We start from the raw sequence: 27,056 nt of genomic DNA, 5'->3' as shown, positions 1-27,056 counted from the left end.
TTATCATCCATAACTGTCAATTCTTCATAGTTATTTACAACATCACTGTTTTTACCGACACTTTTTATAATTTCAGAATTGAATTTATTTTCGTTTAAAAGTTTTTTAATGACCACATTGTTTTTTTTATTGATTACATTATTTGAATCGTGTAGATTTTCATTGACTATGTCTAGATCTATATCACAGATTATTTGACTGAATATATTAATTAGAAATAACACTTTTAAAGCAAACATTTTGTTTATAAAACTACCTAAAAATAAATTTTTGGCACTCTGATCTAATATTTTCAATCAATAATTAAGTTCGATTGGCACAGAATCGAAAGTGAATTGAGCAGTGCTCTCACAGCGACTGACGAATTTTTTTATCTTGGAAGACAAGTTTAGTGAAATGGTTATGTAATATTTTTGTGGTCAAGTGGGCACTCGTGCGCAGTAATTGTTCCTTGTAAGCTCGTTTATGTGTTAATGCTTTTGTACTTTCCTTCTTACAAGTTTATGTAATAAGCGGCTTTGACGATGAGTGTATTTGCATGAATTTTCTTAAGGTGCATCATCATCTCCCGAGCCTTTTCCCAACCATCTTGGGGTCGGCTTCCAGTCTATCCGGATGCAGCTGAGTACCAGTGCTTTACATGGAGCGACTGCCTACCTGACCCCCTCAACCCGGTTACCCGGGCAACCTAATACCCCTTAGAAAGACTGGTTGTCAGACTTACTGGCTTCTGACTACCCGTAACGACTGCCAAAGATGTTCAAATAAAATCTATATAATATATATGTCACCGTAAGATTACAAACATCGTTAGATTACAATCTATCTCGAGAGATTGTAAACTGTCGAATTATTGTGAACCGTAACATATGATTGCAATTTAACGCATTATTTTTCGCTATATTATAATCTATCGATGAGAAATTGTCAAATTGTCAACTGTCCGAAAGCTCTCCCTGATTGGTCAGTCTTTTTGTAAGATCGAGAGCGATGTAGAGCGGTCAAATTGTCAACTGGCGTAGAACGGAATGCATCTTGCGCGCTGATTGGTAGAACGCCAAAAAAGACAATGTTCTTTGCAACTCCCGGTGTCACAGCTCTTTGACGTGCAAAAATAAGTGACGGTTTAATTTTTTATAAAATCAAAAATTGTACTTAATTTTTAAGACTCAAATTACACACAATTAAAAATTGTATTAAAAATTGAAGTTAGTGACGAAAACGAATCGCTGCAAAACCGACTCCACGTAGTCTTGTCTGCCCTACCCCTAGAGTGCAATTCAAAACCGCGTAGGCGCGGAGGGGCGAGGCGGCCTGCGAGCTGAGGCGCAGGTAGTTTCAGCGCTCGCCGCCGCGGCTGAGGCTGGCCGGCTCTGCCGGCCAGCAAGCCGAAGCTGCGGTGGTGAGCGTGAAAACCATCTGCGACGATAAGCTCGCATGGGACCGCCGGAGCCCCGCAGCGCCGGAGCCGTGACAGAAGTTATGCTTGCTGCATGTTGCATGCTTACTTCCATGCTGGGTCAATTAATATGGGATGTGTTATATTTTAAACAAAAAACTCAGTAGGTACGAGTTAAAAAATTAGAAGGTAAATAAATATTTTTATGATGTCATTTAATAGTATTTAAGAAGTTTACTGTTAGAATGCATGCTACAAATTTAGATGCAAAAAAATAACCATCATGCTGAGTTGTATTTAGAGTGGAAGATAACTCGTGGCTAAGATAGTATTATTTAGATGCTCGACGCTTTATTAATTGTGGCTGACTTAGTAATTTAGAAGGCAACATACATTTTTGGGGGCGAATAATGATATTAAAAAGAAGCCTGTTTAATGAGCACCCCTTTTATTTTATTTTTAAATATTAGTTTGTATTTGAAGACAAAATACCTAACTGTATTTTTATAAGAGTTATTTTTATATAAATTTAATACTTGAAGAATTTTTGAAGAGCATTTATTTTATTTAACTGACACCTCTATTTCATTCCTAACTCTACGGGAACTCCATGGGAACAGAACGGCTGGTCGTGATTGGTCGATCTTACAAAAAGACTGACCAATCAGAGAGAGCTTTCGGACAGTTGACAATTTGACAATTTCTCATCGATAGATTATAATATAGCGAAAAATAATGCGTTAAATTGCAATCAGATGTTACGGTTCACAATAATTCGACAGTTTACAATCTCTCGAGATAGATTGTAATCTAACGATGTTTGTAATCTTACGGTAACATATATATATAAAAGAAAGTCGTGTTAGTTACTCCACTTATAACTAAAGAACGGCTGAACTGATTTAGCTGAAAATTGGCTGGGAGGTAGTTTAGAGCCAGGAGAAGGACATAGGATAGTTTTTGTCACCATCCGGCTACGGGAAGCAGTTATCTCGGGACTAGTAACATATAAATATACAAATATGTTCTGCAACAGGGTTAACAAATAATTTCATAGCAATCTACATAAAAACTGATTGCTTGTTTATCAAGCTAATTCTTAGTATAAACAACACAAAAATCGTGATAATACATAATTATTATTGGATTAACTGTGGACAACAACTTTACCCATATCCATGTCATATATTTTAGCAGTTTTACTGCGAAAATACCACAAACAAATAAGTCAAAGGTTTTCAATAGACTCTTTTTCTTTAAATTGTTTATTTCAGAAAATATTTTAGAACAAAAAATATAAACCTAATATAGTAAGTTCTTAATTTTACATTCCAGTTTTCATTTATTTACCAATGTAAGTAATACTAGTCCTAAACTATAGTTTGCTATAGTTTATTATAGCTTATTACAGCTCACTACAGCTCACTATAGCTTACTATAGCTTACTACAGCTCACTATAGCTTACTATAGCTGAACATATCTTACTATAGCTTCCTATAGCTTACTATAGCTCACTATAGTCTACTATAGTTTACTCTTAGCAGTCTTCAACAGTTTTCTCAAGTCTTTGCGTAATATCTTCCCGCTGGGTGACTTAGGTATCTGAGCCACGAACCGAACTCCGCCACGAAGATGTTTGGGGTTTGATAGCTGAAAAAGAAACAATGAACTATTTTACTTTAATAATTTAAGTAGCATTTAGTAGCCTATTTGTTATTCTTGCAAGCTATATTAAGCTATAGCAAGCTATGTTACTGCCAAGTTTCATCTAAATCTCAGCAGTTTCAACATGTAAACAACATGTAAATCGATCAAATATCCATACTTCCATTTATACCTACAAACTTGCGCGTTTATAATTTAATCTGATTAGGTTACCCACTGTGTGAAGCAACACTATATAATACATGACTTATTTTATTTGAGAAAAAATGTTTATTTTAACACTAGCTATTCCCCACTACTTCCCGTTCCCGGATTAAAACTATATTCTTTTCCATGCTCTAAACTATCTTTTTAACCATATTCATTTGAATCGGTTCATCATTTTGGTGTGAAAGCGACGGATAGGGAGAGTAACTTTCGCATTTATAATATTACTAGCGATCCGCCCAGCTTCTCACGGGTGCAATACTGATACTAAATACACTATATTATACATATTAACGTTCCTCTCCAATCACTCTATCTATTTTAAAAAACGCATCAAAATCTTATCGTAGTTCTAAAGATTTAAGCGTACAAAGGGACATAGGGAAGCGAGGATTTGTGAATGTATTTTTTTTTTCCATAATACTGACCCGCTCAGCCACGAATTTCTTCACATCATCCTCGGTAACTCCTGGTTGAGCCACCACGAATGCCAGAGGCACCTCCCCAGCCGACTTATCTTCAATGCCTATCACTGCTGCATCCTTAATACCTTCATGCTGTAAGAGTACTGCTTCTAATTCTGCTGGTGGTACCTAAAAGAAGAGAAAAGGTGAGTCAAGAATTTTAGATTTGGAGTTGGGTTTCAGGAATTTTAAAGTTCAAGGCTTCCGCAGCGATTTTAACCACAAACTTAATATATAAAATACTATATAGATAAAAGAGAAAACTTTGCGCATTTGGATATAAAGTGGCCGATGATAGCCTTTGTTGGTAAATGGTCTATCAAACAGTGAAATAATTTTTCAAATAGGACCATATTTTGAGACTAGAGCGTTCAAGAAAACCAACTCTTAGCTTCATTATATTAGTATAGGTTTGTTTTTAAGTCTTGGCAGATGACAAAAATGGCCCGTAGATAAATACCTTAAAACTAAACATATACATATATGTTATACAGGGTGTGTCGTTCATAATCACATTCAATCCTATCGCATATACTTCATGATATTCTATGGCGAATTGTAAAAAAAATAACCTAATCCATTCAGTGGTTTAGCCACAGGAGTCATTTTTCGTTTTTATTATTTACAACATCATGTGTAAAGCAGAGATAAAGTTAGTATCGAATGTTTTGATCAGTTGACAGCTGTCAGTTTGCAAGGGAGAATTTCAGTTGTTTGTAATGACTGACTTTTAAATGGTGTTCTAATTTTCGCACGTTTTTATTCTATTTACTTTGTTTAAAAAATGCATTTTTCTATTTTTGCGTATTTTTCTTTATTCTTTGTGTTAATCGACATATATTAACCAGTACATTAACGCATTTCATTTAATGTGATTGTGAACGACACACCCGTTATAATACAAAATATACAGAAGATAATATATCTAACAGACATAGTTTAAATACAATTATATTTTCACGACGGAAATAATGTATCTCACCAAAGAACCTGGTCCAATAAATGAAAAAAAAATATGGACCAAGTTCGGTCTTTATTTCTGACTAAAATAAGCAAAACAATGCAAAATTCTCACCTGATACCCCTTATACTTGATAAGCTCTTTAAGCCTATCAACCACGAAGAAGTACCCATCATCATCATAATACCCAATATCTCCAGTCTTGTAAAACCCCTCGTCATCCAAGTCGGTTCCCTTACTCTTGCCGACGTAGCCTTTCATAAGCAGCCCGCCCTTGGCACATATCTCTCCGGTCTGGTTTGATCCTAAAGGATTTCTTGTTTCTATGTCTACTACCTGAAAGAAAATGTTATAGAATTAACTTCGTGTTGACTAAAATCCGTTCCCGATATTCAATCTATAAGAAGAGATAAGAAAGACATTATTTGTATGGGCCTATTGTGAAGATTGTATCTTTAGTAAGCCAATCAACAGATTGACAGAATATTGGGATGGCGTAAAAGGGCAAGACGACTGCATTTTTAGAACTAACTATGAAAAATATGTCATGCCATAAACATAAAATATAGCCTACTATCTTTTTCATGCGCATCTACTCACGTTCTATCTAAATCGCTCCCCGTACAGGGTAAAATATAGCCTATGTCTTTTCTTAGGCTATAGACCATTTGTCTACCCATTTAAATCAGTTCTCCAGTAGCCCAAAGGAAGGACGTTCAAATGAAGGTAAACAAAGAACGAACCCAAAATAACCCAGCAAAAATACCAAAAACTCCAAATCAACCTTGATCACAGTATTAGGAGAGACAGTGCCAACACTGCCGAGCTTGTGGACGTTAGGGTCTCGTACGCTGAACCTCAGGACTGCCAGCGTCAGCTCAGTCGACCCGTAGCCTTGGTATATGCCTTGTAAGTTGGGGAATCTGGAGGAGAAGTATATAGACCTTGAGCAATCGTTAAATATTCACCAGTCTCAGGGGACGACCTTACAATGATGTCCTCCTAACCGATTATCGGCTACGGCGGCTGGTCTCATGTAAGGAGATTAGCCAAATGCGCAGGACATATCATAAAATATAAGCATTTGCGCAGACACAAGCACACTCACTATTACTTTACTCTCATAGCGAGATGGGACGGCAACCGGTCACCACTTGAGATAGATCAAGCGCAGGACCGACATTTACGTGCTCCCCGATGCACGGGTGAATCAATTACCAAATTCCAGGGACTGGACTGCTCTGGACACTTGTAAACTTACTTCTCATGAACAGCTTTGATAGTATCCTTGTGCAAAGGAGCTGCGCCTGAGTAGATCATCCTGACGGAGCTCAGGTCATAGTGCGTCTCCTTCTTGGTCACCGCCACTAAGACTGGTGGAACCACTGTCAGTTGTACTGCCTGGAATCGAGGGTTGAAAAATCTATACTAATATTATAAAGCTGAAGAGTTTGTTTGTTTGAACGTGATAATATCAGGAGGTACTGGTCCGATTGGAAAATTTTCGTTCAGTGTTAGAAAGCCCATTTATTAAGGAAGGCTTGGCTAATTATAAAACCTGGTACATAAAAGGCCTAAGAAGGAACACGAATTTTACTGACGAATTTTTAGTCAGTAAAAGTTTGAGACTCTCGGGAGGGGTAATTTGATGATTTTTGTCATCGTTAAAAAAAGGCTATGGGCTTTCTACTTTTTATCCGGGTTCGTGCAGGGGTTCCCGCGGGATGCGGGTGAAACCACTGGCACAAGCCAGTACCTATATAGATTATAGATATATGTTTCACATAAGATTATGTACCTAATAGACATATTAGAATATCTCTGGAATTTCGGTTATCTTCTGAAATTCTTCGTTCCTTAACAATAATATTTTAAAAGAGGATTGTTTCCTTACCCGATACTTCTCAATAGTCTTCAAATACAAGTCGACTTCGAACTTGGGAAGGTAGACCCCGGTTCTTCCCGTGATGAAGGCAGTCAGCGTCCCCACCAGTCCCATCACATGATACCATGGGGTTATCGTGACAGTTATAGAGTTGGGGTCGTGTGATGCTGGCCTGCAGAATATTAGATGAAATATTTTAAAGAGGCAGAGATTACAGAGGCATACAGAAGCTAGTCGCTAAGCAGATAATATTTTTATGGACAGATGTGGACAGAAAATTACTTTTTATGTGCTTTAAATAATAATAAAATACATACAAACAACCGAATTGAGAACCTCCTCTCTTTTCGGGAGAAATAGCAGCAATTTTGGTTTATGTAAGCAATTGTGAGGTTTCTATGTTTGGGATCTTAGGCGCCGATGCCGGGGCAATTTACATATTTACTGAACAATGTATTTTTTAAGGTTCCGTACCCAAAGGGTAAAACGGGACCCTATTGTTTTCGCTCCTCAGTCCGCGTCCGTCCGTCCGTCTGTCACCAGGCTGTATCTCATGAACCGTGATAGTTACAGAGTTGAAATTTGCACAAATGATGTATTTCTGTTGCCGCTATAACAACAAATACTGAAAACTAGAATCAAATAAATATTTTGGGGGGCGCCCATACGACAAACGTGATTTTTTGCTAAAAATTAGCTAAAAATTAGCAAAAAATCACGTTTGTCTATGGCTCGATTTCGATAAATATATGTAGGATATAGAATATTAGATAGTTTGGATGGTTCGGAACCCTTCGTGCGCACTTGGCCGGTTTTTTGTTATTATTTTTAAATGTTTTTGAGTGCTTGTATATTTGAATAAAATAATTTATGTCGAAAAATAATAAAGCATTCAAAACTTACAAACAACACGCAGTGATGACATTCAAATGTGTAGTCATCACTCCTTTCGGCAAGCCAGTGGTTCCCGAAGAGTACATGATGAACAGCGTATCAGTCTGACCCTGGACTTCCACGGAATGAAATTGTTCATACTCCACGTTCTTCACAAAACCGTTACTCTCAAAAACTAAATCGTTGTACATTGTGACGCCATTTTGTTTTTCGGCGCCAAAAAGTATGATGTCCTTTACGAAGTTAAGAGATTTTAAGGTTTTCGAGTGGTTCTTGTACATTAACGGAGAACAGATTATGTATTTTGGTTTTGATATGTTTGTTACGTGAATTATTTCACCTGGAACAGAATATAAAATGCTATTAGTTCTTATAGATAAATAGAAACTAAGTAACAACCGCACGGGTCGATGGATCATATGGGTCGCTTGGCGAGGTCGCTCCTATCTATCTATGTACATATCGACTGCAAGCAAGCAATACCTCCTATCTGACATTTTTGTTTAAAAAAACTTGTATCGGTAGATACAATATAAACTACCCTTAGACTCAAAATAAAAACAAAAAAACTTTATTAATCAATCCTATGCGTAAAAAAAGAAAACTTGGATTTTCAGTATCTCATTATACCTCGGAATAAGGATTTTATTAAGTTTTATTGTGCCCCTACCCTAAAATCCATCCGGAGTCAGATAGGAGGTATTGCTTGCTTGCAGTCGATATGTCATAACGAGTTCCTCCGTGTTTCTGGAGGCACATTATATTGCTGGGCTATCCCGGCTATCATTTGAATATCTTTTCCAGTCGTTACAGGTAGTCAGAATCCAGAAAGTCTTGTAAACTTATGTACTCCCTTATAATCGCTTTGTGGGTCTAAGAAACTTTCATAAAGCAGGTTATTGTTGGCCCTGCTTGCGATCTCACTCCGCTGGTATCGGATAGTCATCCCATCGGGCTACGAGAGTGAAGGAATAGTGAATGGAAATGTGTCTGCGCAAATACTTGTGCACTATAATATGTGCGCATCTGGCTGATCTCCTTGTATGAGAACGATCGTGGCCAACAATCAGCTAGGACTCCATATATTTATTTTACCTTTAACATATCCTGTGCTAATAGTAGTCAGAACAGCCCCAGAGCAAGCTACTCCGATGACAGCTCCCCAGAACTCCTGTCTATTCTCTGACAATAGTCCAATGGTGTCTCCCTTCCTAACTCCGATACGATTAAGCGAGACTGCAAAGTTCATTGATTGCTGGATTATGTCTGAATAGGTGACACGTTCGTCCGTGGCTCCATTTATCTGAAATTGAATTAAACAATACTTATTGTTTGTACATCTTTGGCAGTCGTGGTGGCGTAGTGGGTACGGGTTCGATTCCAGGTCTGGCAAGTAGCAATGCAACTTTTCTAAGTTTGTATGTACTTCTGAGTATATGTATCTTGGATACCACGGCTGATCAAAGGGTGAAGGAAAACATGTCAAGGAAACCTGGACTATAAAGTCTGAAATCAGCAACCCGCATTGAGCAAGCGTGGTGATTAATGCTCAATCTTTCTCCGTGTGAGAGGAGGCCGCAGCCCAGCAGTGGGACGATAAAAAGGTTGTAACGATTACTTCTATGACGATAATTTCAAAATTATATCTCAAGTAAGAAAATCCAAATTGCAGTGCAGTACAGCAAAAGTCAAGGTTAACCAGATATTCTGAAAACTTAATCTTTCTCTTGATTTATAACTAAAGAAACAATTTGATAATGACTGTTATCTGATTATTTAATGTTTACGAACATTCTTATCAGTCATGTGTGGTGTAAATAGTTATTGTTACCTAATAATGAATTAATGCTACTTATCTTTATTATGAAGGCGTTTCTGCAGATAACTACCTAACCATATCGTAAGGAATTAGAAGCATTTTGATATTGAAGAGAGCACGATAAACTGTTGGCCCCGGCTGTCATTTGAACATATTTGGCAATAGTTACGGGTAGTCAGAAACCAGCGAGTCTGTCAACCAGTCTTACCTAGGGGTAGGTATTGAGTTGCCTGAGTAACTGGGTTGAGGAGGTCAGATAGGCAGTCGCTCCTTGTAAAACACACCTAGTTGGGAAAAGGCTTAGGAGATGATCGGGTCAACTGTTGGCCGACTATTTAGTTGCTAGAGTGCTACTTACAGCTGTATGAGTCGAGTTTTTTTTTCTTGTAGCTGTATGTTAAGCAATGAATGGGCTGAAGTGGATGGGTGACTATCTATGTCATAACGAGTTCCTCCGTGTTTCAGAAGGCACGTTAAATTGTGTGGGTTATAATTTATGAATTTTGGCAGTCTTGTTAGTGTTTTGCATTCTGTTTATTGCAACATTTTTCTTTTATTTGAGTGCTAGCTGTTCCCTGTCCTAGGGGGAACAACTTCCCGTAATTGGACAAAATATAGCATATGGTACTCAGGGATAATGTAGCATCCCAACAGTGAAATAGTTTTTCAAATCGGTGGAATAGTTTCCGAGCCTTTGGGGTATCTACAAATAAACAAACAAGAAATACCTATTTCTACTTTATTATACACTAGCTGGTGCCCGCGACTTCGTCTGCGCAGGTTTAGTATTTCGAACAATATGTTTACAAATTGTAGCCTATGTGTTATTCTGATGTATAAGCTATATTATTGTAAAGTTTCATTAAAATCCATTCAGTAGTTTTTGCGTGAAAGAGTAACAAACATCCATACATCCATACATACAAACTTTCGCGTTTATAATATTAGTAGGATTAAGTACCTACCTGCTATAGATTAATCGCAACTCTTACATAGATTGTATACCTTTCCTTCTGTCATAAATGACTTAAGGAAGAGTATAAATAATTTTAAGGCCTTTTTATAAAGATAAACTGCAATTTCAGATTAGGTACCTTGGTCTCTTGCATTTATATTTTGTATCTAGATTACCGGGACATATCTACTTTTAGTACTTACTTATGTGAATTACTTTGCATACACAAAAATATACCTATACACCATTGTTTTTTCCAAAAAAGAAATAATAAAAAAGGATAAAAAGAAAAGAAAAATAAGAATACTGTAAGTACCTGTTGTCTATGTGGGTGCAAAACTTCATCCAAAACCGATAGATTTTATTTAAGTAAGGTGGTACCTACTTATCTAAAAAATTAACAACCGGGCCCTAATTGAAACTATGTTATGGAGGTACATTTAAGTTACCCCATCTCCTGAGCCTATTCCATTCATATTTAAGTTACCTTATCTCCCAAGCCCTTTCGATTTAAGTTACCTACCCAAAATAATATGTATCCACCTATTACCTTACAAGAGATGAATATTACTTTAACTTCACTTGCACTAAATAATTCATCTCATGTTATCAGTGTTAAACTATTGAATGAATCTAGAACCTATTCAGATGAAATTTAATTGCGTAGCATCATTGATATACTTAATATTTAGGTAGTAGCACCATTCATGTATGAATAATTTCAATAAAAATCTAATCTTAGAACAATTCACGATATTTTGAAGTTCCTATAGTCAACCTAGAAAGGAATGTCACGATGCTATTAAAGAATAATTAGACAAAGGTATGCAATTTTAACTTACCATAGCAATTTTCTGTCTATGCGTCCACATTTGTTCCAAAATATAGTCTCCAAAGTTGATATTTGCCGGCACCACGACATTACGGGGTCCGTACACATAATTTGGGTTCCGTAACATTATATTTTTATGTAAATATAAATAAAATTGTTTTGTACGCGCGCGCGCAACTGATACTCGGGCCAAACTGACACTGTTTGCGATAACAAGATAAGTAGGTATGTAAGACTGTTTTGTAAGCAATTAAGTACTTCTATATGTTGCGTAGTTCAAAGTACGTAGGTACCTGTGTTATGTACGAATGTCTAGTATATAATCTGTTACTTCTGCAAACATTGGTTTGTAAATGTACTTAGGTACAGCAGTATTTTGTACTGAGGTAATCATCGGTACATAAATCAAAACACCAATAAATAATACAAATTAAGGCATTATTTTTAAAAGGCGGTAAAATCAATTTACCGTGACCAATGGCTTCGATTCCTACGTTTTAAATCCTACTTATTTCTCTAGAGGGAGCTATTTTTGCTAGTTTAAGTTATCAATGCCCTAATAGGCATCAAAAAGTTAAACCAGTTGAACTTTATTTATGCTAGGTACTTAATTTTTCTATCAAACACATCTTTATTCACACTTTTGCAAAAAAAGATGGCACCTGTATTGTACGCTCATTTTATTATGTTAATCGACTCGCCAACGCACCACCACACAGGTCGACAGTCTGACAACGACTGACTCCCCACCGCTCGATCCGGTATTTATAACCGAGTGACGTATGCGCACGAGGCGTCATAATAATGACATAACCTATACAATGATGCACATGTACCTGCATACACTACATCTCTCCCTTGTTGTTTTGATTTTAACCTTGTTTCAAAAAGGCCAACAATCAAACTCATAAATATTTTGGTAATTTCTTAAAGATCTATCAAACACCTGCAGCACAACAAAACCACGCTATCAGATCAGTCCACCGATCACACTGCCATCAAACTGATTTACTTTGTTCCGTTTCCATTTCATTTCCCTTTCCATTTAAGGAGACGACAGATATCGGTGATACTGCAGGACACTACATCCCTTCCCTTGTGAAATAAACATAAATAAAAATCCGTCCCTTTGCAGACGGTAACATACCAGCATCTGCTTCAGGCTCAACAAGACAAATTCGTAGCAGTGATATCAGGCCGGCAAGTTTAACTTCAGGTTTTGTAGCCGCTGTTCCGGCCCTGTATTATATCTACACTAGAGATGATCCGTCCATTTGGCAGACATCCCGCCAATCAGTCCATGTGAAATCAAGCAAGTCTCAAATATTGCTGTACCTTCAGATAATGAGCACTCATCTTGCTTGGTTCGACTTCACTTAAAACTGATACAGAATGCATTGTTCCAAGGTAAAAGATCGGCATTAGGGTACCTCATCAATGCTTTTCACTCATTCAAAACCGTACGAGCCGTACGAGGAAAGTAATCACATAAGATCGTCTCCAATTTAATGGTGACTCCATACTTTGTCACCCATTTAATGGTGACCACATATTTTGTCTCCAATTTAATGGCGATCACATATTTTGTCACCAATTTAATGGTTTAAATTGTAGTTCTATGTACGAGTTAAGTACTTTGTGTGCCTTGTAAGCAAGAGAATGCTAACTCAACTAATTTTGGTAATATGTAGTTTTTAATTTGAGAGTGGAATATCAAAGCCTATCATTATCTCAGCAATGTAACAAACAATCTGGTCTTCAACCCTATTGATCAGCGCTAGTACTTTGCACGTTTCTGCTAGTACACTCGCTGAAATTCTGATATAGGCTTTAAATACCCTACATCAATGTATGTCCAATATCTAGTCAAGAAACTGTAAGCTTCTTAGCATTCAACACCCAACATATGAATACCTTACTGCATATAATAGTGCGATAGGAATACTTATATTTCGGTTAGGCATCCAAGAACACTATTATCACCGGACATTGCGTTCTGTAATGTTTGTTTGCTTTTCCTAATGTGGTTTTCAAAAATTTAAGTAGTCAAAGAATTATTATGCTTTGATGGTAAGCTTTTTAGTATCATGGTTACATATTGATTATAACGAAGGTGTAAAGTAACATTACGAATCAGATTTTAACTAATTAGAACCATATTATGCAACGAACGCACTTTAACAGGTGTCACTAACTTTGCACTATATATTTTGAAGCTGTGACATTCTGCATCACCATAAAATAGAAGAGTCCCTGACCCTCAACTCATGCTCTTCTTCCTTTCAACAAGGTGACAGCGAGCAGCAGGTGGAGCAGCTCACAAACAGTTTTCTAGTCGATGCAATTTTCCTTTTGCAAAACAACCGCTAACCTTTCTAAAACATCTGTCTACACATAGATAAATGTGGGATTCTAATTCTATATCTCAATTTCATGAGCAGCTATGCTGCTCTCATGTCATACTTGACCTCATCAATTTGATGATCAGCTTTGTGCTGCTTCCATTTTTAATATTTTACGCTTTTCCAATTTCATGACCGCGTATAGGTAACGTAATATTTTTTTTTTTTATGTAAGTATAGTTGGCTGCATAAGTATGTTTATAGTTTCGTTCAAAAGCGCTTACCCTTTATTGCAGCTGACTTTATCTACGTTGTTTCAGTTAGACAACCAGAATATAAAAATATTATTATCTTTTATAGGGACAGCACCCCAGTAAATTTTTAAACGATTTGGTGACTAAGGGCAATTTTACTTCCTATACTTTAAGGAACACTTACTCAGATTATATTTTGCAGTAGGACTTAGGAACTTAATAATATTTTAGTGGTCATTTATTTATTTAGAACATATAATTTACATTTTTAAATATTAAATATAAAAATAAAAAACATTTAAAAATATAAAAAATAGGTTACCACCGATATCGGGCACAGGATCCAAGGTACCGGTGGTTAGGGTCCCAGAGACAGAAACCTCCTCACAATACGTGCCGTATCAAGGAGTACTGCCTTCTAATATTTTAGTTATTATTAACCAAATGTCGACGCAACTGTGTAGTTTAATTAGCACAAAAGAGTAATAAATGTCGATAAATGTAAATAGTGATAAAGTTCTTTACCTCTCGTGCGAGTCCAATTGTCTTACGGTAACCTAAGATTGGTGTTCTAAGATCAATTATTATTAACCCTAACGCTATGGACACAAGACATTATTTTGTTAATAGATATCCATCCCACCACCCATATGGATCTTATCTTATGGGATGGGTTGAGGAAATTACACAACTTTATATTACAAGTAGGTGTGCACTTCAAGAATATATTAATGTGATGATTTATTAACTTGAGATCAATAAATGGATTCTATTTCATATATGTTCATATATGGTTATGTTATTCGCCCCTATGGAAGCATATTCTTCCACAACTCTCAATGTACTTATACTGCTTATTGGTACTGCAATACTGTAAAACATAATTTGCAAATAACAATATTATAATGAGGGCCACTTTGTTAAACTATTTGTAAACACCAATGTAAATCAATAAAAAAGAGGCTAAGATACCAATTAAAATTCATTCAAGCCTGAATCTTGAAGGTTTTAAAAGCACACGCAATCATCAACTTTTGAGAACTTGATTGCAACAATCATCCATGAGCTAATCATCATTAGACAGTTCCCAGAGTAAGTATCTACATTGGAACTCCTTCCAGGTATCATCCTTAAAAGATTTTTTGTCACAGATGAGAAGGCCCAGTTGGGTAAATGATGATGATGTCCTCCTAGCCGATTATCGGCTACGGCGGCTGTACTCACGTAAGGGGATTAGCCAACTGCGCAGGACATATTATAGTGCACAAGCATTTGCGCAGACACAAGTGCACTCACTGTTCCTTCACTCTCATAACCCGATGGGACGGCAATCCGACACGACCGGAAAGAGATCAGGCGCAGGACCGACATTTACGTGCTTTCCGATGCACGGGTGTATCAATCACCAACTTCCAGGCCCGACCCGGGAATCGAACCCGAGACCTCGTGCTCAACAGCCGCGCTTGCGACAGCTAGACCAACGAGGCAGTTGGGTAGATAAAGTAGCATTGTCAAATAAATCACAGATTGCTCCAATGCTTAGTTCCATATTCTTTTGATCTAAGAGTTTTATATCAACCTAAAGTACTGAAATTACAATTGTGAGCTAGCATGTTTACCAAAGATTCTATCTATTAAATACCAAAATTTTGATCCACATTTTCCAGCTAGTATTGCTGCTTGTATGCTGTTCTACTGTTCTGTATCTTCTGGAATATCTCTGTTGTATAACAACCTCTTTAATACAGCAAAATAAAGTAAAAGTATTGAAATTATACCTAGGGTGACTGAGCAACTGTTATAATTAACACTATTATGGGTAGGCAACCCACTAGAGGTGTTGATGGACTTGGATGTTGTGCATAGGTGAATACATACCAGTATAGCTGGGCGAGTTCTTCAACATACATGGCCAACCTACTACGGTCCCTCAATGTGCTGTTTGTTAAACTAGATACCTAGCACATGTTTGTCATTTGTAGAACCGTTGAGTATATAACCCACCAGTTTGTTCTTGTAATATCCTCTATATTGCAAGCACTTGAATTAAGTTAGTTAAGTACCAGAACAATATAGCAGGTATAAGTTGTTGACTAGACTCTGAGAAGTTAAGTTTGGAAGCTTTTTATGATCCAAATCACCGGGCACAGAAAATATAAAAATTATCAAGATTTACTATTTATACTTCGGCCGTTCAGAGAATGCGTTCCTGACACCTATCAGTTAGTCACGACTAGTGATGGGCACAACATAACACTGAGTTCGTTACCGTTCCTTCAAAATGAACCGCCGCATTATTTTAAGATTATTTTCGTTTTAAATTGGCGGAATCATTTGTTTTATATTTTAGTTATTTAAGTGGAAACCAAAAAAAGGTAATATTCATATAATAAAATTGTTTTATTTATTCTTTGTTACAAGTACATTGAATTGAATGTGCGAACAGAATATTAATCAGACTCCGATTTGCTTGAGGAGGTGGTGTCTTCATCATCATCTTCGCCTACATGTATAATTATATTATTATCAATAACAGAATCAATCCTGATATCTCGGTCTAACAAAAGCCGGGTAATCAAATAAAAACAGATCGAAAACACTTGAAAAACGTGGTCTATGCGCACGAAACGACAACGGACGACTGTTTTAGCGTCACAAAATGGCGGCCCATAACGCCATTTGGGGTTACCATTTTTAATCTAAGTATAAAAATGCGGTTTGGTCATAGTTTTATTTTTATATTTCATAAACGTTATAATTAAGTCTTATAGTCCATTATTTTCCAATTCTTAAAAAGAAAATCAAAACGTATTATTTTATATTATAACTGTATAAGAACAGATTACGATACTTGCCTGTTATTTTTAGCACAGCACTACAAAATATAAACCGCTGACATAACCTTGTAATAGCGCAGTATAGATTTAGAAAAATATTGTTTACCAAGTTATTTGACACTCAGTTTGGCACAAAATTATAACATTCATTGATTATTGATATAATAATGTTGTTTTAATGCTCCTCAATTGTTAAAACGGTAAACAACCAGCAAAAATATTTTTATCGTAACTGCAACGCCATTGCAAAGTTACGTCGTCAGTTCAATCGCGACGTGTCAGGAACGCATTCTCTGAATGGCCGAACTATAGTTGTTGCAGTAGTTGACAACTATCGCCAGATAATTTATGCGTGTACAGTCAATTGAATGACCAGTAGACGTTCACTACCGTTAACTGTCAAGCTGTCAATTTAATGACCAGTAGATATAGACTACTGCCAACTGTCAAGCTGTCAATTTAATGACCAGTAGATATAGACTACTGCCAACTGCCAAGCTGTCAATTTAATGACCAGTAGATATACACTACTGCCAACCATCAAGCTGTCAATTCAATGACCAGTAGATATAGACTACTGCCAACAATCAGGCTGTCAATTTAATGACCAGTAGATACACACTACTGCCAACCATCAAGCTGTCAATTCAATGACCAGTAGATATAGACTACTGCCAACAATCAGGCTGTCAATTTAATGACCAGTAGATACACACTACTGCCAACTGTCAAGCTGTCAATCTAATGACCAGTAGATACACGCTACTGCCAACTGCCAAGCTGTCAATCTAATGACCAGTAGATATACACTACTGCTAACCGTCAAGCTGTCAATTTAATGACCAGCAGATTTTTGGAATAGAATAGGTCTTTATTTGCTTAGAATGCAGGCACTTACAAAATAGGATTGTAAACAACATAATAAGATCCGTGTACATTCCGCCTTGTTGGCATGCAAGCACAACAATTATTAAACACAATTGATTATAAGGCAAATAGGTTATTGTATTATATCCTCTAGGAAATCCCACCACTGCTAAAGTCGTCTTGACGACAATTCAACAACCAGCAACTTTATATTGCTTCCAATAAATGCCTATTATTGAATAAACTTTGATGCAGGTTTAAGAATGAGTAAACTGATCACCAAGTAATGATTTTGTATTATAAATTACTCATTTGATAAATATTAACACCTGCAATAAATATTGCTACTTCCATTAGAATTGTAGCAAGGTAAACTTAAACAAAGAATTACGTAAAAAGGTTAAAATTTGTTTGCAATTCGGGTGATACATACATGAACATAAAAGTTATGTATACTTTGTCATTCTACTCTCTTCCCTTCCTTCTTTCCTTTTGCACTTTTTAATATGATTGAATATTAACATCGGTCAGAGGTTACTTGTTATCAAAGCTTATTTAGCATACATTAATTTGGTATAGGCATGAATAGGACAAATTATTTAGTATAACCTTGTATATCAAATATTTTTCTGGATCACAGAACTAATAGGTAGTTCAAAATTATAAAAATTAGATAATAGGTAACTGTTGGTCCAAACACTCACGGTTTTATCCTCGTCGCCAATGTATTGTACGCTCATTTTATTATGTTAATCGACTCGCCAACGCACCACCACACAGGTCGACAGTCTGACAACGACTGACTCCCCACCGCTCGATCCGGTATTTATAACCGAGTGACGTATGCGCACGAGGCGTCATAATAATGACATAACCTATACAATGATGCACATGTACCTGCATACACTACAGCACCTATGCAAAATCTTGGTTTTAATGAGTTTTTGTATGGCTTTACATAGCCAAAGTTCAATTTGGAGTCGGCGCAATATGTAGGAATGGAAGAAAAATACATATTGCGGAAGAATGAAGTTCAACAGTGTTGTTTCCTAACAGTGAAAGATGTTCAATAGTTCCAGAGCCTTTTCGGTTCAAAAAAACTAACGATCAAATCTTTTCTGGGGCCCGATTCTCCTAATTTTACTTAAGCAACATACGATTCACGTTCGACTCGATTCGACTGAGACCCAATCCCGACTCGATTACGATTGAAGCGTATGTGGCATTCCGCTATTTTTCCTTTGAAATAAACGTTGTTATCCTGTTCTGTCATTCAATAATGAAGCATTTTGACTGCAAATGATTTACGATTGCAAAATGATTGTACAGCAAACTACCGTATAGACCAAAATCACCAAAATAGCAGACCAATCGCACACCAATCAAATGTCAATCGAATACGATTGGTCTTTTATTTGTAGCAGAATGCCCGATATGGTTAAAACTGCTACTGCGATCATATTGCGATTCGATTTCTATTCGATTTTGACATTATTACTTAGGAGAATCGGGCCCCTGTTTCTAATATTATCTAGTATAGATTAACATCATTGACAGTCGGGTAGTCAGAAGCCAGTAAGTCTGACAACCAGTCTTATCAAGTGCTACCGGGCAGCCCCATAACTGAGTTGAGCTCAGATAGGCAGTCGCTCCATATGACATACTGATACTAAGTTACTCGTTAGACTGGAAGCCGACTTCTTACTTTGATGATAGGAACTCTGTCCTTGAAACGCGAAGACAGCTGGTTGAGTAGTTCCTTTTTATTTACTAGTGTAGGTCGGGGTAAGGTAGTAATAAAATGAAAGGTCATGTATATTACATAATATTGTTTATATATCATTTATTACATAGTAGCGGCATCACGCGAGGTAGCTGTACGTGTCCTTCTCGCCCTCCGTGCGCTCCAAGTACTCCTTCTCGATGAGTATGTCGATGCATTTCTGTTAATTAAGAAAACATATTGTTAGATTTAAATCTTCTTTACATCCAAACTGGACTACCTGGTATAAAAAGATCAGCTGGATTAAGCTGATATAAAACTCAAGTACCACTATACTGTACGAAAGAAGTCAAGTGTGGTATATAAATATATTTTTTAATAAATACCCAGAGCAGAGTGAATGACAAGTGTTCAGCCCTATAGGTCTCTGCACACAGCGGGCGCGGCGCGGCGGGACGGGATGGGACGGGACGCGACACTGAGCAGTTGTAATGTACTAGATATTACGGACGACGTCACACAGAGCCGTCCCGCTCGGCGCGACGTGACGCGACGATCTAGTACTTTGTGTCGCGTCGCCGTCCCGTCCCGCCGCGCCGGACGCAAACCGACGCGCGCTCTCTTTCGGCTGACAGACGCGAGCTCGATACCATCGACTTGCATTTGTTATATTTGCTGATTGATTTTGTATTTAATTGTTAATATTATAGTTCGGCCATTCAGAGAATGCGTTCCTGACACGTCGCGATTGAACTGACGACGTAACTACATTCATTGATTATTGATATAATAATGTTGTTTTAATGCTCCTCAATTGTTAAAACGGTAAACAACCAGCAAAAATATTTTTATCGTAACTGCAACGCCATTGCAAAGTTACGTCGTCAGTTCAATCGCGACGTGTCAGGAACGCATTCTCTGAATGGCCGAACTATAATATAGCGTTTGATTTTGTTCTGTAGTGTTGTTTTTTTTTTAAAATTTTATTTGATTATTTTTCCAAACACAATATCGCTATCGCTCGGAAATTCGAAAGATAATTTCGCAAAGCACATCCTATTTACAATCAATTTTCTTCACAGTTTGTAAACAGTTTTTTCTATCTAAACAATTTTTTTTTCTCAAGAGGTTTTCACTCTGGAATATTGGACACTGTATAGTTGAGTCCCGACTGTCATTTGATTATTTTATACAGACTTCCAAAAGCTAGAAAATCTAACAACCAGACATACCAAGTGCTACCAGGTTGTCTGATAACTGGGTTGAGGAGAGCAGATAGGCAGTCGCTTCATGTGGGACACTGGTTACACTGGAAGCCGACCCCAACGTGTTAAGGAAACGAGGACAAATAGTTTACCTTGATGACAGGAACTCTGGGCTTGAAACGCGAAGACAGCTGGTTGAGTACTTCCACGACTAAGTGCTGGTGTTTAAGAGTTTTGCGGGTTTTCATTATCCTCACAATGGCGGCCTGAAACAAACATTATTTATTAGTAACTACTCTGCGCACTCGGATAAAAAGACATAAGCCTTAATGGAGGCCTTTGCCCAGCAGTGGGTCAATACAGGCTGTGAAAGGCCTTTCGCGATATGGGCAATCTAACATTGAAATGATTTTTTACATCGATCCAGTAGTGCTCGAGATAACTTTTTTCTCTCGATCGCACACTCAACTTCTTAACGAATTCTTATAAAAACAGCATTTATGCCATGCATAGATAGTGTCGCTTCTCATAAGTGAAATGATTTTTTTCGTGTATTTAGTGAGAACCCGTTCAAAAAATGAGCCCGTAGTCATTTAGTTAGTTATTTCTAAAAATTAGTGGGTTCAAGTAAATAAACCAACTCTTCTTTTTAACACAGACACTTTTTAACACAGACACTTAGGCGAAACCGGGACACATTACTAGTAAACAACTATGTACCTGTATGAGCATCTTCCTGTCCTCCTCAATATGTTTGTGCGTGGCTTCCTGTTCCACCTTCAGCTCGGTCTTCAGCGGGATGTTGATGTTCACGCGCAGCTTTTTGCTAATAAAACAGATAAATACACATTTAATATAGAATTACATTTTACCTACTGATAAGTTTGTATAGTTGAAAGGAAGAAATGAAACTCTTAAGAAGCATATGAATAATGACGTCAACGAATGTTTCAATCTCGCTTCTTTACTTCAACAGACACTTGTAAGGGTGCATCCACATCTGGCGAATGTGCCGCGAATGTGCAGCTCGCGAGCCGATTGCTCGCTGTCCGCGAGCTGCGCGCGTGCAGTCACTGTAATAGTTCGGTGCTTGTCTTTAGCGCAACTCATGCGAGGCTCGCATACAGCGCGCGACCTGCGCGCACTCAGTTCTCGCCCTTACAGTTCCGTATATTGGCTCAGTACTATCGAAGATGGCAGACGTCGCGCGCGTGCGGCGCTTAAGGCGGGTCTACGCTAGACGAATCGAGCACGAGCGAAGCACAAGCGAAGCCGTTCTCGGCTTGTCGTTCGCGACGTCAAGTGTGGACGTACATCGAACCTACAACGATCACTGTTAGGAAATCACTTTGTGTTCGTGAAAAACCGACGCAGCCGAGCACGAACGAAATGCTCTTGCGCTCTCGTTAGAGGCTTGTAAGTTGGTCCACACTAGACGAATTGTGTTCGGCGCGTGCTCCGCTCGTGCTCGGCTCTCCTAGCGTAGACACAGCCTTAGGACGCAGCTTTAACAGCACGCGCGCAGCTCGCGGGCAGCGAGCAAATGGCTCGCGAGCTGCACATTCGCCAGATGTGGATGCACCCTTACTTGTCAAATCGAAACCAATATTTCAAAGATTGGTCCTAAATGATTGACGATTTTATTTTGTAAATAATGGACAGATTCCATAGAAGGCGTCCCCCCAACACCCGCATTTTGTCGCGTTACTTTATAGAATATTCGTTATGACATTTTGTTCACCATGATAATGCCTAAAAGAAATTCTGTGCAGCGACGAAATTAAACTGAAATATTGATCGACAACTTCACGCACCTTTCTAGTAGAATTTTTTACATACTACGTATTTTAGTACTTAACTACCGTTTAGCGTTTTAAATAAATTTTAATATGAATAAAACTTTGTGTACTTACTTCTTATAACCTACGTAAAGATCGACGACGGACGACTCGGTGAGTTCCGACTCGTCGTCCTGACAGACCAACAGCTTGGCTTTCAACAGAATTTGTAGCACCTGAAAATAATAATATGTTATGTAAAAACAATAGCTGGTATAAAAACATAGTATAAAAATATCAAGTATGCAGTAATAAACACAAGAAAAACATGCTTTTCTAAATGTACGGTCAAAGTTCATTACAAGACCTTTCTAAGATGTCTAAGCATGGCTATGATAAGATACTTCATCATGGAATGCCCATGGCTATCTTCCGGCTCCAACATCAGATCAGTTCGACAGTACCATATTATTGTATAGTCAGTAGGACTACATATAGCTGCCTATTTTTAGACGCTACGATCCTGGGTTGAGATCAGATAGGCAGTCGCTCCTTGTAAACACTGTTACTCAGCAGCATAAGGTTAGACTGGAAGCCGACCCCAACAGGGTTGGGAAAAAGCTTCACAGAAAAACAATAACCACGGGCCATATTCAGATGATTATTAGATTTTTTTAAATGCTATTTTCACTCGTACTTTAAAAACTGGCCTATGATAAATTAGCTATGTAGCAATGAACAATTTTTCCTGAGATTAACGTTTTCAAAAATAATATACAAACTCTTCATTCAGCTTTATAATATAAGCTAAGATAAAATCGTATACAATATACCTGTATGAGAAAGTCCCCCTTGATCCCGGTGTGCTGCTCGAGCTGGCTGACCGTCCACGAGGTGTTGTCGTTGTACTGAAGCAGCACCGCCATTTGGAACGTGCTCGCTTGCAATGTGTATCTGCAATTATAAGTATAATAACAATTATAGTTCGGCCATTCAGAGAATGCGTTCCTGACACGTCGCGATTGAACTGACGACGTAACTACATTCATTGATTATTGATATAATAATGTTGTTTTAATGCTCCTCAATTGTTAAAACGGTAAACAACCAGCAAAAATATTTTTATCGTAACTGCAACGCCATTGCAAAGTTACGTCGTCAGTTCAATCGCGACGTGTCAGGAACGCATTCTCTGAATGGCCGAACTATAATTGATGTAAACAATACTCCTTGAGCAGGCACTTAACTAAAGGTAAACAATCTTGATAAAATCAATACAAATATAATTTTAAATTACAAATTATATAAATACAAATAATACAATACAATACAATAAATTACAAATCAATACAATTATTATTTAATTGATTACATAATGATAATAAGTCGTGGTGGCCTAGTGGCTAAAGAACCAACCTCTTAAGTGAGTGTATGTGTTCGATTTTTAGTCAAGCAAGTATCAATACAACTTTTCTAAGTACATGTATGTACTTTCTATGTATATCTTAGACACCAATGTTTTGATTCGGAGAGCACATCAAACTGTAGATCCTCGCTGGCATTGAACAATTACCTTAGCAGTCGTTACGGGTAGTCAGAAGCCAGTACATATGAAAACCAGACTTACTGCGGCTAATCATGTTGCCCGGGAAACTGGGCTGAGGAGGTCAGACAGGCAGTCGCTTCACGTGGCACAATAGTACTCAGCTACATCAAGTTAGACTGGAAGCCGACCCCTACATAGTTGAGAAAAGGCTCGGGAGATGATTTGAGTATTGGTTGTTGAGGTGGCAACAATAGTGCATCATAATAATATGTAAAAAATTCTACTGTTAGATGGATGGACAGACCGAACAGATAGGCAGCAATGCCTTAGTAATAAGGTCGTTTGACCCCCAAATATGTGGTAAACAACGTACCTGTTCTTAAAGCAGTTGGTGACGAGTTCCCCCTTGCTCATGTTGTAGAGCCAGTTGAGCTTGCGGCCCGAGTGCTGCGACGAGTAGAACGTCGTGAACCTGTGCACTGATCGCTCCAACTGGAAATATCAATAAAGGGAACATTAATATATTAAAACAGAATCGTTATTACATAGTTATATTATAGAAGAAAAAGTGGCAGTACCATCTCAATTTCAGGCTTCGAGAGTTTTAGAAAAGTAAACCTTTAGAATGTTAATTCGGTCATTCCTAAGTGTTGTCATTTATACAGTCCACTATTATACTTATTAGCTACGAAGTTACTGGAGTTTTGTTCTACCAACACCCGTAGGATATACCACATTTCCGTTTTACACTATATGCTTTTTTATGAGAAAAATCAAATGATCCATCCCGCTGTGGATGCAGCGTGAGGGAGTAACAAACTCTTACTGACTAAACCCACCATGTTCCTTCTGGAGCATACACCAGGGCCGGGGTAGCTCGCGCGTACAATCCCGCAGCTCCGACAAGCTTTGGCCCTGCTAGGCCCCGCTGGGGACACCATGTTGAGATGGCCACATCAGATGATGCAGGACAGGTGTTTTTTAGAACTTCCTTACTTACGAATCTTTTGACTTTCAAACATTGCTGATTTTCAGGCTATTCTATGTACTCACTTCAGTGGGCAGCTGGAAGCACGAGGACTGCTGGAAGGGCCAGGAGCCGGACGACAGCACCTGGATGCTGAAGTCGATGTGTAGAGGCTGTTCTGAGCTGTTCGACATGTGTTTGCGGAAGTTCTCGTTCAGGTCTTTAGATACTCCTATGTCCTGGAATTTGACGAATTTTATGGTTATTTTACCTATAGTACTTCAGTATCGTAAATAAGTGATACAAAATCATATTGACATGTCAAAAGTTTTGAAACTAGATAACGCCAGTTAATTTCTATCTTAATAAGAAGCCCCGACACTAATTGGAGGATCAAATATATTTTAAGGTTCTTTGGGGAAGTATTTGTCCAACAGTGGACGTTTTGTCCGATCGTATAGGCAGGTCTGATAGTTCTTGTATAATCATCGGCAAGGATATTGAGCCCTGACCTTCACCTGCGCAGAAGTGATTTATTGCTTTATTGCCTTAAGTGTACAGTGCGCAAAGCGATCCCCACTCTTCCGCCGAGAGCTCAATATCCGTGCCGATAACTATAGTATTCGTTTAGTTTCGAACTGGCTCTAGGATGGGCAAGAATTACATCATAATTTTGCTCTGAATTGGTACAAACCTGGAACATTCTCTGTAGTTTGCTCGTATACTCGAATCCGCATGCTTGCTTCAGTTTTGAGATCATCGATGCCTGCAAATAAAAAAAGTTGAGGTTTATAAACTTCCGCGGCTTGTACTCTTATTTAAACGAAGTCGGAAAAAAATGTATTCCACATAAATCAAATTAATTCCATCATCCTCCGAGCCTTTTCCCAAACTATGTTGGGGTCGGCTTCCAGTCTAACTGGATTCAGCTGAGTACCAATGCTTTACAAGAAGCGACTGCCTATCTGACCTCCTCAACCCAGTGACCCGGGCAACCCGATACCCCTTGATTAGACTGGTGTCAGACTTACTGGCTTCTGACTACCCGTAACGACTGCCAAGGATGTTCAATGACAGCCGGGACCTACAGTTTAACGTGCCGTCCGAAACACAGTCATTGGTGTCTAAGGTATATTTAGAAAGTACATACAAACTTAGAAAAGTTGCATTGGTACTTGCCTGACCTGGAATCGAACCCGCGCCCTCTTACTCGAGAGGTTGGTTCTTTGCCCACTAGGCCACCACGACTTTTAAAATCAAATTAATTCCAATTCATTAAAAATAGTATAGGACAATATTTATTTCTTATTTACGCGTGACCTCCTTACTATTTCATAAAAGCGTTATTTTTTCTTTGTTAGGCTTTTATGCCGAACGGCTGAGCCGATTGAGATATTTGTTATTGTGATAAGTGACATTAACATTCTAGAAACAGATCCAAACTACTTTTATATCCACGTAACGTGAAACAGCTAGTCAACCTTTATTTTTAACTCTATACATAAAATATTTCCCTCAAAACACGGACAAACCACTTTTTTTTTATCTACCCTACCACTATCAAATCTCTCTATGGCTTTAAGGTTAGCTGTAAGAGAATCTAATTCTGGGTTAAGCTCGCCGTTGTACATTAACTGCCTTAATTCTTTATATATGACGGCGCTTCGTTAAATCGTGGTGGTTCTCCAAAGAGTGTTAGATGCAATGGGAATCGTCCAAGGAGTTTTATTGTAGGCTCATGGTACGTCTCGCTCTTGACACAACACTGAGCACTGGCAGCCTAGAAAAGTAATGACAACCGTTCCTTTTGTTTCTAATGACAGTCAGTCAGTCAGATTGGTTCGGGCATTGCGAATGGTGGTCACGAGATCTGTGGCGTGTCGATGGAGTTCTGTATTTCCTATTTTACATGATTATTGAGAATTATTGGTTGTTAAGCTTCGAAGTGTGATTAAAACGCTGATGGTATTGTAACAGTGAATTTTATTCTCCTCGCCCGATATACTCACGCCTACCGTGATGATTCTATGATAAACTGTAACACATTCCTAGTTCCTAACTCCTGATGTGGGGCTACTCCCTACATATATATTTATTGTTAAGTGTGCAATAAATAAATAAATAAAACCGCAGTATAAACACATATAACGACAAATACTAACCTCAGCGTCATCGCTAGCCGACATGTGTTGCACGAGACGCTTGGCGAGCATCTTGCTGTAGAACTTCTGGAACACGTCCTTGTCTTCTATGTATTTGAACACAACCATCTGCGGGAGAAAGTATGCTTTGTTAATGTTTGTTTGTGGATCACGACGTGATTGCTATAGACTGTGACGCACAAAAATGTTTTTACGTTCACAGACATCATAAACGTCCGTTTTTTTATAAAACAACTGTTTACTTTAAAACCTAAATATAGTAAAAAAATATTTGAGAAAATATTTTTTATTTG

At 37.9% G+C, this 27,056-nt stretch overlaps 2 protein-coding genes across 6 annotated transcripts in view; both read right to left on the bottom strand.

Annotated features, from left to right (window-relative positions):
* Positions 1–2,648: 2,648 nt before the first annotated feature.
* LOC124643487 (4-coumarate--CoA ligase 1-like) lies at positions 2,649–11,295 on the bottom strand. Its single transcript, XM_047182481.1, has 9 exons — positions 11,093–11,295; positions 8,572–8,779; positions 7,486–7,816; positions 6,592–6,754; positions 5,959–6,098; positions 5,482–5,620; positions 4,812–5,033; positions 3,701–3,865; positions 2,649–3,050 (listed from the first exon to the last, which is right to left on the bottom strand). The coding sequence occupies exons 1-9, from the start codon at positions 11,207–11,209 to the stop codon at positions 2,925–2,927; spliced, it is 1,611 nt and encodes a 536-aa protein (XP_047038437.1). The 5' UTR covers positions 11,210–11,295; the 3' UTR covers positions 2,649–2,924.
* A 7,903-nt stretch (positions 11,296–19,198) lies between these two features.
* LOC124643345 (cullin-1) overlaps positions 19,199–27,056 on the bottom strand; it is a 38,806-nt gene continuing 30,948 nt past the window's right edge. For all 5 annotated transcript variants that reach the window (XM_047182294.1, XM_047182297.1, XM_047182293.1 and 2 more), the window contains exons 13-21: positions 26,764–26,871; positions 25,296–25,367; positions 24,688–24,840; positions 24,008–24,126; positions 22,922–23,042; positions 22,224–22,324; positions 21,031–21,136; positions 20,463–20,576; positions 19,199–19,325 (exon numbers count right to left, since the gene is read on the bottom strand). In XM_047182294.1, coding sequence (XP_047038250.1) covers positions 19,245–19,325; positions 20,463–20,576; positions 21,031–21,136; positions 22,224–22,324; positions 22,922–23,042; positions 24,008–24,126; positions 24,688–24,840; positions 25,296–25,367; positions 26,764–26,871 — 975 coding nt within the window. In that variant the 3' untranslated portion in view covers positions 19,199–19,244. The remainder of the gene's footprint in view (positions 19,326–20,462; positions 20,577–21,030; positions 21,137–22,223; positions 22,325–22,921; positions 23,043–24,007; positions 24,127–24,687; positions 24,841–25,295; positions 25,368–26,763; positions 26,872–27,056) is intronic.

The sequence above is a fragment of the Helicoverpa zea genome, chromosome 27, assembly GCF_022581195.2.
Source record: "Helicoverpa zea isolate HzStark_Cry1AcR chromosome 27, ilHelZeax1.1, whole genome shotgun sequence".
Classification (NCBI taxonomy): Eukaryota; Metazoa; Arthropoda; class Insecta; order Lepidoptera; family Noctuidae; genus Helicoverpa; species Helicoverpa zea.
The sequence above is the reverse complement of the archived record's forward strand: the minus strand, read 5'-3'. Positions and strand labels throughout refer to the sequence as shown.